The sequence below is a fragment of the Rhinoderma darwinii genome, chromosome 6 (genome assembly GCF_050947455.1).
Source record: "Rhinoderma darwinii isolate aRhiDar2 chromosome 6, aRhiDar2.hap1, whole genome shotgun sequence".
Classification (NCBI taxonomy): domain Eukaryota; kingdom Metazoa; phylum Chordata; class Amphibia; order Anura; family Rhinodermatidae; genus Rhinoderma; species Rhinoderma darwinii.
In genome coordinates this window covers 126,757,896-126,769,896 of record NC_134692.1, presented here as the reverse complement: position 1 = coordinate 126,769,896, position 12,001 = coordinate 126,757,896, and the positions used below count along the sequence as shown (strand labels likewise).

At 42.5% G+C, this 12,001-nt stretch overlaps 1 protein-coding gene across 1 annotated transcript in view; it reads left to right on the top strand.

Moving 5' to 3' along the window:
- Nucleotides 1-10,510, top strand: part of ADAP1 (ArfGAP with dual PH domains 1) — a 113,636-nt gene extending 103,126 nt beyond the window's left edge. The window contains exons 7-11 of the mRNA XM_075830297.1: nt 632-715; nt 2,193-2,255; nt 3,932-4,003; nt 4,741-4,969; nt 5,418-10,510. Of these exons, the coding sequence (XP_075686412.1) occupies nt 632-715; nt 2,193-2,255; nt 3,932-4,003; nt 4,741-4,969; nt 5,418-5,446 (477 nt within the window). The 3' untranslated portion in view covers nt 5,447-10,510. The remainder of the gene's footprint in view (nt 1-631; nt 716-2,192; nt 2,256-3,931; nt 4,004-4,740; nt 4,970-5,417) is intronic.
- The last annotated feature ends 1,491 nt before the right edge of the window (nt 10,511-12,001 follow it).

Here is a 12,001-nt window from a genome sequence, read left to right as displayed (position 1 = left end):
CCCGGACCGAACACAGTGCAGGGAGCCGGGCTCCTAGCATCATAGTTATGTACGATGCTAGGAGTCCCTACCTCGCTGCCGGACAACTGTCTCGTACTGAAAACATGATTACAGTACGGGACAGTTGTCCTGCAGAGAGGCAGGGACTCCTAGCATCGTACATAACTATGATGCTAGGAGCCCGGCTCCCTGCACTGTGTTCGGTCCGGGACTTGCGGCCGAAATACGTCCGTCAATTACGGACGTAATTAGTGTGTGTGCACATACCCTTATACTATAACAAGCTTCTTTTTAATTTCCTGCTGTCGTGCTTGTGCAGCTGTCAGAGAAAGCAGAAGTCAGAAGCCATTAGTAATGAATCTTGAGGCCTTTTGCCCTTTCATATCAATTGTAATCAGCATAACCAATCCACGGCCATCCACCAGGCACCTGTCTAGGGTGTAGTCACTGGGAGTTGGCTTGTTGCTATTACAGCTCCCAAATGACAAAGCTCAGGTCTTCAGGACTGCCACACTGCTGCCACCTTGTGTTTTTTTGGAAGAATTGCATGCAAAGTCATTTGCCGTGTATGGTATTGAATGTGATTTTTGCTCTGATTCCTAGAAATTCTTGTCATTTGTTCCCATTTTAGGAAATCGTTGATTGGTTCAATGCTATCCGAGCGGCGCGGTTTCACTACTTACAAGTGGCTTATCCTATTGCAGTGGATGTTGATGTAAGTTAATCCGTTTATTTTGTTCATAGTCCAGTGGCCATCATTGAATTCTTCTGCTTGCTATATATATATATATATATATATATATATAATTAGGGAAATATAAAAATTCATAGTAATTATTTATTGGTTATCTACATCGTTACATTAGAGATACTGTTAAAATACCAGGAACCCTGATTTATCTTTGTTTGTACCATTTTTTTTATTTTTTTTTGCATCTGGTTGGTTAATTTATGGAGGAGAATGGCACCCTGAGGCCGCTATACAAGTATCAGGAGCGGCTAGTACGGGTGAAGCACATGGCTTCAATGTGTTTTACCTGTTCAAGCCGCGTGACCAAAAACCACATTGCAAAGCCGGGGCAATTCATTGTAAAACCATGTTTGATTTTGACATGCATTTCTTAGCCACGTGGTAAACTATCGTATATGCATGGGCACCCAAAGACTTTTTATTGCAAAAATCGCAATAAAATGGCACAGTTTTGCCACGGTTTGCGTCAAAAACTGCATTTCGACCGCCACGTGTAAACCCAGCCTAAGGCCCCATGTACACCACCTTAATTTTGGTCCGCAATTACGGTCCGTGATCAAAATACAGTTCCATTCATTTCTATGGCCCACGGACACTTTCCCGTATATCTATGGGAGGGTGTCTGGGCCGTAGAAAGTTCCCATAAAAAATAGGACATGTCCTATTTTTGGATCGGTCGTGTGCATGGAGCTTAAGACTGCAAGTATTACCACCTTTCTTTGTCACGTAGAATACAAATCATATCATGGATGGTTTTAGGGTGCCTAGTGGTAGAACCGCATCCAAAAACCACATAAAAAAAAAATGAATGCGTTTTTACCACAATTTGCGGTTTTCGATGAGGTTACGGCATTCATATTTTGGATTCACTTTTTTTTTATGCGGTTCTAACCGCACTTCAACTGCAATGTGTAAATGAACCCCTACACACAGCGTTTTTAGGGAAAACTCTGCTCTGTTTTGCTGCGTTTTTCCTGGCGGTTTTTTTGCCGATTTTATTAAAAAAAAATTCTGTGGCAAGATGTTTACTGCAAGTCAATAAACAAATATGAAACGCACTACAAATAGTGCATTTCTTTGACAAGGGGAATAGTAACACTCAGCTGGTCGCTTTATTAATACTTTTCTAGGAGGAATAACAGAGGTACAGTACATATTTTTCACCAGGGAATGGCGCTGTCGATGGCCCATGACCCCCCAGCGTTAACCATTGTAAGGAAAAGCCTGAAAGTTTATGTCCTAAAACCAGAGACTATGAAAATAGAGGGTGAACCCCTCCATGTCCCAGCACTGATAGCAGCTCGTTGTCAGGCCGGTAGGAACCCCATAGATGAACCATGTGGAACGGCAGCCATAAGTGGTTGTCACTCATCATCCAAGATCAATGTCTTACTCTAGTCAGATCATCATACTTATGATTTATTCTATTTTCTTCTGATAGTTGGTGCCAAAGCTGACAAGGAACTTTCTCAAAGAGGGATTTATGGAAAAGACGGGTCCAAAGGTAAGCAATATGGAATCATCCTGAGAACGAATATAATCCAAAGAGTCATTGAATCTGATGCAAATCTAACATGTGAAAAATTATACAATAAATCCCAATAATCCAACAACAGATGATCCAGCAAGACACGTGATTCACCTCCTGATCCGGCATCTGGTGCATTATCTGTTCAGTGTATGGTGCAGGGGAATATACTCACTGTAGTAGATAGAAGGAAGAAAAATCTATGTAGTGTCTTTACAAATTCTTGACCAGCCCCAGCGCTAAACAGCCAAAGATGGTTTCCACAAACGCAGGAAAACACTCCGACACCGAAAACTGTGGGGTTCTGACTGGCACCTTTGGCGTGGGTTTATGGTGCTGCTTAGGATGCTGATGGGGCAACTAGAGGTGTCCGTATGATAGACAGGAGTCTCTCTGAACATGGGCGTACTATAGGTGCCAATGATGCAGTACTGACCCTGTTGCCTAATACCCGTGATACTACAGATGTAGCCAAGTTTATCTTGATTCTGATGAGTTGCTGCAGCGTGATATCACACAACAAAAGCCATTGAAATTGAAGTTAAAGTTTCCTGACTCTGTATCTAATGCGTTAAAAGTCAAGATAAAGATGGCTACATCTGTATGTACGATTCTCCCTTAACCTTAGTGCCTGTGACCCTATGACGCCAATGACAAGGACTATTGATATTGTACAATAACTCTGATTCCTCACCAATCCTTCTAGGGCCTCAGGGGCACGACGCTGTTATGGCTCAGTATTGTATGGAGCCGTAATGGGGCACTCATAGAGGTGCATGTGGCCTTACTGTTCCTCCGCATGCCCTCATGATATGCCATATAAAAAAGATATTCTCCACTAGAAGCAGTGCTTCTAGGGGAAAATATCTCTCACATACGGAGTATCATATGGCGGCACAAGTTGGGGACAATGTGTGCCGCACTAGAGCCTCGTCCTGCACATTCGCCATCTCAGGACCCTGATGTTCAGAGCTGCACTGTATATAATAGCAGCAGTAGTAGACACTGACTAATGCTCTGACTGTCTCAGGAGCTGACGCTTGTTATTGGCACACAGTGGTATCTGCTGATAGACCAGTTGCCAAATACAATAGGAAAGAGCAACTAGTTGCGCTACAGTGATGTGTGACATAATAAAATTATATTATAAGCCAAGTGGTGACGTCATCAGGTGCTTTTGGCTACAGATATCGATCACTACTAATTAAAGAAAAATACCTGATGACATCACCACTTGGCTTATAATATAATGCAGCCAATCAGTGTTATGGTCACGTCCATTGGCGTAGTGATGTGCGGCCTCTTATATTTTTTAAATCCTGCTTTTTTTTACGAGGTTTGTGGCCATCTCCTCTGTGCATTATTCATAATTGTTCACCATTAAAGGAACATCCAGGAAAAAACACATACTGTGTTATGCCGAGTGTTAGGGGGTTCAAAGAACACCAAAGACAAAGTCCATGTGTCATGCACTGCCCTCGGCACTAGGCATCACACAGTATATGTTTTGCCCGGAGTGTTCCTTTAAGACCAAGATAATCAATGAGTGACCGTGATGATGAAGACGATGATGAAGAGCACAGTGATACATTGCATTGTGTTCCATAGTTCTTATTAGCTGCGGAGTCTGAAATACATGTCTATGTTCTCAGCATACAGAAGGCTTTAAGAAGAGATGGTTCACCCTGGATGACCGGAGATTAATGTACTTCAAGGATCCAATGGTAAGAATGTGTTTAATGATGTGAGATTGATGGATACCTTACAATAAGGCTCCCATTAGTCCAGTAGTCCAAGCTGTTCTCAGGTTTGTTGTATTCATAGTTGTATATTCTTGGATTAGAAGACCGAAAACTAGGCCTGAAAATCCTCTTTCTCCTGATTGAAACTAGTCCCCCCCCCCCCCAACCAGGGACATAGCTATGGGGTAACAGTTGCACCAGGCCCTAGTGCCAGATAAGAAGATACCAGTATTATTAATGGCACATGGCAGGTGGGCGCCCTGTTACGGATTTTGTACTGGGGCCGAGAAGCTTTAAGTTATGTCTCTGCCGCAAATATATCCGTCATTAAAGGGAGGCGCAGGTTTGGAGACAAGGGATTGTACAATTATAATTTTTTTTGTACAATGACATGTCTGTTTAAGTAAATGTATTCCCCATGAAATAACAATTCCGGAGCATCTTTTCTGAGAACGCTATGTTGTACCGTTCCTCTGTGATTCCGCCTAGAAATTTATGAATAAATTGACAACTGGGTGTTGCTAGTTGGGGGTGTGTCCCTACACAAGTTGACCCTATCCAATCAGGACACACCTTGTTGACAAAAGGAATGGTAACCCCAATTTGACAATTTATTCCTAGATTTGTAGGAGGATTAACAGAGGAATGGCACAATGTAGCCCTCCAGTCATAGTTATATTGGTGTTATTGGTAAGACTGGATTGTGTTCTCCCCTCCAGGATGCCTTTGCCAGAGGAGAAGTGTTTATCGGGAGCACAGAAAATAACTATAAAGTAGAAGAAGGACTTCCTGCCTCCACACAAGGGAATCACTGGCAGTATGGCATCACCATTACAACTCCTGACAGGAAGTTCCTGTTTACATGTGAAAGTGACACCGACCGCACAGAGTGGATCTCCGCCTTCCAAAAAGTTCTCAATAAGCCAATGCTTCCCCAAGAGTACGCAGGTGAGAGCGCTCTACTAAGGGCACTATAGAGCTGCTGAACAGGTCTAGGGTGGTTTAGGGGTGAAAACCTAATATTCCTAGTGGTTTAGGATTGTAAAGGGGTTAATGAGGGTGGTCTAGACCAAGAAAGTGTATTTTTAATTTAATCTAAATTAAAAATGTATTATAATTCTAGCAGTTTGCATCTGCCACTAGGGGGAGCTCATTGTGTACAGATTCCGTTGTAGTAATAAATCTGTATGTAGTGAGCCCCCCCTAGTGGCAGCAGCAATAATTGTATAATTGAATACGATGGCTTCTCTTGAATGGTCCAAAAAGCCAGGGGACTTGGAAACGCCTTAAATGCTCCCCCGTATACATTATGTGAGTTATCTACAAAGAGAATACCTGACAATCTAGCACCATGTTGTTTCAAGGACTCTCTTTAATCTTGTCTTTTTTTTTACAGTGGAAGCTCATTTCAAGCATAAACCATAAAGACGTTTTCCACAACTGTTGACACAAATGCACAAGGTTTACAGCAGAAGGAAAGCGCATCCATGAAGTGACGTGGAAAAGGGAAAAACCCAATGATAATTGTGATTATGACGGCAACGAGCCAGGACCAGCTCTGCCGTACAAACACCCACTTTCCACTACAGATGTTCAGCCAAGGGCTGAGCATGCCAGCGTAATGTCTGTCTTAATGTCTCGTGCCATACTGTGTGTCCACCGTGGTCAGGTAACAAGTCTGGAGGAGATGTTATGGCGTCTGGGCCAGTGACTAGGTGAACATTTTTTTAGCGCACGGTGTCCCGTTCCTCCATTCATCGTATTCTTTTAAGCTTGAAGTGGACCTTTTAATGAAATGATTTTTTCCCCCAAGATGATTCCCATGGAAACCATTTCCCGTAGCATGAGAATAGTAATGAGGTGAAGTAAGAAAAATCACCGATCCGAGGCACCTCATCGATGTTGTGTGTGGTGACCACAGAGGAACATCATATTAGATCTTCACATGGCATTCTAAGGTTTCTACTCTCATGGTCCATGTTCTTACGTGAGGTATCAGGAGAAGGTCTAGCTCCATAGAAGAATCGTACTCATGTCCTCTCCTCTATCATGTCCTTGGCCCACAATGGTGCTTTATCAGGAGAAAGTGGTAGAAACCTTCGAGGAGTTAGGGCGTACTGGAGAGGGTTGTGACCCTCAATGTTTTAGGAATTAGTAAGGATCCTAGCTCATAAACAGCCACCAATGTTCTCTTCTATCCATATGAATTAGAATTGCCCTTGAACGAGGGTGATATAGAGCCAGTTAGTAAATCTGTGCTGACATGGATGAATTACCAAAGGCCAGGGATACCTTTATAGAAATTCTGTATTGTCCTTCAAAGCTTGGAACCTATGGCACATAGTGCAGTCTACTGCTGAACGATGAGGCTGGGTTCACACGACCTATTTTCAGGCGTAAACGAGGCGTATTATGCCTCGTTTTACGTCTGAAAATAAAGCTACAATATGTCGGCAAACATCTGCCCATTCATTTGAATGGGTTTGCCGACGTACTGTGCAGACGACCTGTCATTTACGCGTCGTCGTTTGACAGCTGTCAGCTGTCAAATGACGACGCGTAAAATGACTGCCTCGTCAAAGAAGTGCAGGACACTTCTTTGGACGTTTTTGGAGCCGTTTTCTCATAGACTCCAATGAAAACAGCTCCAAAAACGGACGTAGAAAACGCCGCGAAAAACGCGAGTTGCTCAAAAAACGTCTGAAAATCAGGGGCTGTTTTCCCTTGAAAACAGCTCCGTATTTTCAGATGTTTTTGGTCACTACGTGCGCACATACCCTGAAGGGTTAATGTAGTGGGTGACGTGTATCTATCCAAAAACAGATCCTTAAAGTGAATGTGCACCTTTGAACATTGTCATTTTTAGGTTTAAAGGGTAACTAAACTTTTTAAAAATAGTGCGACAAGTCAGAATTTTTGATTGATGGAGGTCCGAGCACTGAAACACCCCACAATCGCTAAAACGAACGGCAGAACCGCTTCTGCCGCTTCATTTTAGCGATTGTGGGGTGTTTCAGTGCTCGGAACCTCACCGATCAAAACTTCTGACGTGAATTATTTTTTTCACATTTAGTTACACTTTAATAGTCTGTGCTGATTCATTTCCTAATACATCTTTATAGTGGTCACAGCTTTATATCCCCTAAATAGATAAAGGATTAAATTATACAATTCTAAATGCCTGCAGCCACCACTAGATGGAGCTTACTGTATACTGTTGTATTACTGAGTTCAATGTACAAACAGTATGCAGTAAGCTCCCTCTAGTGGTGACATCAGGCAGTCTGAGTTCTAGGCAGGGAATTCTGATCTCTGCGCTCCAACCACTATAAAGATATATTAATAAATTAATCAGCACAGAATTTTCAGCCTATTTCAATTAAACAAAATAAAAAAATGATGTACATTCACTTCAAGGGTTACTCGACAGGGGTTTTCTCTCCATAGCACAATACATAAAATGCCACATGTAATAAATAGACTTTTCTCCTGTCATCTCTACGGTTCATTTTAGCAGCACTCAGACAATGGTTTCATGAAGCCTTGGCCACTATAGCTGGGTATCAGGCTTGGTTACTGTACTGCGGTATTTGGGGGTTTTTAGGGCTTCGAATCCTACATTTTAGATAAAAAAAATATATATATTTTATTGACATTATTGCCATTTAATTGTGAAAGAGATTTACCTGCATATATTAGCATATTATTGCGCTGCTTTTCATTAAGTAACACGTTGACTGGGGAACAATCATTAAAAATGGTTTACTGAATAGCACAATAACCACATAAAAACATATTATCCTATATAATTACCGGCTATTTATAGAAGGCTCCAAAAAGTCATGATTTGCAAACTTATTTATATTGTGTGATTGCTGGTATTTATATTGTGTGATTGCTGGTCTTTAGACGGGATTATGTGTGTCGGGCACACCGCACCAACATCTTATATGAGGCTCGATCTTTTCCAGACCCAGCCCAAGAAGGTCCAAAGATATCACAGGACCAGCGGATCAATAGCTTCTTCTACTCTAGTACAAAGGGAAATGTTGTGAGCTTCTCCCTTCTGCATCTACATGCCTGGGCTTACTCTGGATCAATCGTTTAGCCTCTCATCCTGTTCTCCAAGAATTGAGAATCCGGAGACTGTCCTAGTCCTCCAATCATTGAAGGGGTTCCCCCAGGAGTAGAAGTATATGATTGGTGCGGGTCCGACGCCTAGATCTCGCACCGATCATCTGCTGCAGCTGCCTCCGGGCATCGGACGATATTGCCGTAAGCAGTTCTGCCGCAAGGCCGCTATTCAGTGGTCGGAGTCATCTGCTTCCGGCTCCAACTACTGCATACCGTTCAAAACATCCGATGCCTGGAGGCAGCTGGATCAGCTGATCGGTGCGGGGTCCTGGTGTAGGATCCGCACTGATCATATACTGATCACCTATCCGGTAGATAGGTGATCAGTTGTCAGTACGTGGAAAACCCCTTGGCGTTGTACAGGATTAGAAAAACATGGCTGCTTTCACCCCAAAACAGTGCCATACCTGTCCACATTCTGCAATACCAGACACAACCCACGGGCAGGTGTGGCGCTGTTTCTACAACCCATTTAAACCTATAGGAAGACAACTTTATTTCTGAAGGAGCTTTAGGGTAAGTCCACATGTAGCATAAATACTGCGGATTGTCCACAACAGAGTTTATTGCAAAAAATCCGCAGCATAACACAGTAGCAGCAAAGTGGATGAGATTTGAACAAACCTCATCCAGACGCTGCATAAAAAAAACTACTGAAAAAACACTCATAAGGTGACCTACGGCACAGTATGTCAACTTATGCTTTGTAATCGCTGGATTTCCCTATTTAATTCTATTGGGAGGTAAAGCCCGCTATAAGTAGCAGATGTTGCGATTTTTGCAGCAGAAAAGTTGCAATACGGCCATAAAAATCGTAATGAAGAGGAAAAAAAAAAAAAAAAAAGCCTATACTTACCCACATCTCTATATGCTTCTGCGTCCAGCCCGGCCTCCAGGGATGATGTTTCATCCCATGTGACTGCGGCAGCCAATGAGATGAAATGTTATGCCAGGAGACAAGGCTGCAGGACGTCAGAGGGATGCATCGCCATGGCTAAGTATAGACCTTTTTTTTACGTGTTTTCCGCAGCGGACATTCCAGCCGAAATACCGCACCACAATTTGGTTCCGTTTTTCGGCCGGAATTACCTACAGCAGCCATAGCAGATACACTGTGTACTTTTACGTAGCGTACCCTGTGTGAACATAGCCTTATACTTCATAGAAATATTCTTAAAACTGATACAGAGCTTCTACCTGTAGCCACCACTAGGGGGAGTTTTGAAGCTTACTGCATACTGTTATACATCAATAATAGCAGTATGACCTAAGCTCCCTCTAGTGGTGGCTGCCAGTAGCCAGAATGTTGTTGTTATGAAGCTCTGCATCAATTTTTTTTAGCTTCAACCACTATGAAGATTAATCAGCAAATATTTTTGGATCTAAAAAAAACCATGATAAAAGGTGAAGATTCACTTTAAGGCCTTGTTCACACAGTGCAGATTTTGAGTGCATTTTTAAACCAAAATCAGAATTGGATCCAGGAGAGCAGACCTGTAACACCTTCCTTTATATATTTCTTCTGTTTAGGTCCCGTGCTTGGTTTTGGCTTAAAAAAAATACATGCAAAATCTGCACTGTGTGAACAAGGTCTTAGTAGTTCTAGAAAATGCTCTCTGAAACTGCTATAGAAAACAGAATAGCGGTACTGCTATATTTACATTCTAATTTGTGTGCCAATATTTTCCCACACAAGTCAATGGTGGGGGAAAAAAAATCATGGGTTTTTAAGAAAGAAATGCACCCTAAAAAAAACAAACAATAGTTTTCTGCCTCTTTGGGGCAAATGTATCAAGTGGAAAGCATCAGAAAAAGCCAACTCATTTTTGGTAGAAAACACTGGTGTCCACGCACCACAGCCGTGAGATGACATAGAGTTCTGGGTCTAGTAGGACGTGAGGTCCGTCACATATTAAGTAGGCTGCGCCTTCTTGTTAACTTTGATGAAATTTGAATCGACTTCCTCCCCATCCTCATCACATTATTAATACATCTGACACGGTGCGACTGTATTTTTATTTTTTTTCCCATCCCATTTACTACAATATCATTCCACTATCGGGTACATGTGAACGTGTCCTAATGGTCAGCACCCCGAGGGCAGCTCCCGGCACAGCGGGCAGGAGAATGAGCCACGTCGATGCTTTGTTTGGAGGATATCGGTCTGTCTTGTATATAGCATGTTATACCATGGAGTAGTTGTACTGCTGAACGCCACCTCTCTACTAAGATATGTTTTGGGCTCCGTGTTTGTAAATTATGATTCATTATGCTGTAAACATTTTGGTTGGTGACCAATAGTGGTACTAAATGTAATTCTGATCAATAAATTATTACACTAAACCGGTGAACGCACGAATAGATTAACCCTTTATTATGACGAGATGTGATGGAGAACACCTTAATGCCGCATCCAAATGGCTGTATTACGGATCCAGAACATGGCGCTCTAATTTTAAACAGAGGCTCGCGTGCGATTGAACCGCTGACTAAACCATCGCATGTCGTATTACTGTTTCTTTTTTCCATTTTAAGGGCCATAGCATTGCTTCTAGAGCAGTGGTGTCAAACCTGTGGCCCTGCGGCAAAACTACAACTCCCAAGCATTCCCTGGTTGCTGCATGCTGGGAGTTGTAGTTTTGCAACAGCTGGACGGCCACAGGTTTGACACATGCATTCTTGAGGATACAGTGCCCCCTGGAGGCAACGAAGAGAACCTACAGTCTATATTGCCTAAGGGTTGAATTCTGCATACTTTAATGGGGTTTATATGACTTGCATAACAGAACTATAAGGCTGCGTTCACACGGGGCAGATATGCTGCGTAAAATCACGCTGCGTGTCCGCCATGTGCGCCGAAGGGAATGCAGGGCGAAAAACCCCACCAAAAGGTGCGGCAGCAGTCACATGGGATAAAATTCCACACCCCAGGTCAAGTTCTACGCTCAGTATTTACGCCACGTGTGGATGAGATTTGTTTTATCATCCACTTTGCTGCGGATTTTCCACAACGAATTCCGTTGCGGAAAATCTGCAGTATTTATGCAACGTGTGAACTGAGCCTAACCCTGTCGTATGCAGTTCCTTAAAATGTAGTCCCTGACTGGACCTTGGATCGTGGCTGTGAGGGAGGACACATGTATATAGCAGCCTATAAGCATGAGACATCGTTTAGGTCATTTAACGGTTTGTCATTTGCACAATGTGTTGTAGTATCGCAAATTTGGCTCTGCTATATCATGTCCGGTAGGCTACTCTGCATCTAAGTAAGCAGCGCCCACCCTACCGCCACGGCCCGAGAGCAGTATTGAATTTCAACATTCATTCTTTAACACACTTTTATTGCTCAGTTATATGAACCACATTTATAAAAACAAAAAAAAAAACATAATTGGGGTGCTTTAATAAAAAAATAGACAAAAAAAAGTAAAACTATCCCCAGCAACACGATCACTGCTTTTGTTTACCCACCTGCCTTAAAAAAAATGATGCCTTCAGTCGAATTAGTTGCGCATTTGTACCAGCTCACATTTTATGCACGAATATAAGAACGACATGACGCCAACTAGGACAACTGAGGATCCGTAAAATGAGAAAATAATACACCCCTCACCCAAAAAAAAAAACCCTAATACAGCGCCTTTCTGGTCCATGGGCTGTATCTGCTATTGCAACTCACCTCCATTGACTTGAATTGGGCTGAGCTGCAATGCTAGATATGGGCCAAGGACGAGAGTGGCGCTGTTTCCGGGAAAAAAAAACTGTAAAAAATTAAATTTTTGAATCTCCTGCAATCTATTTGTGGATCCGAGCCGTTATGTTTTACATATGGGAACATTCCCTAAA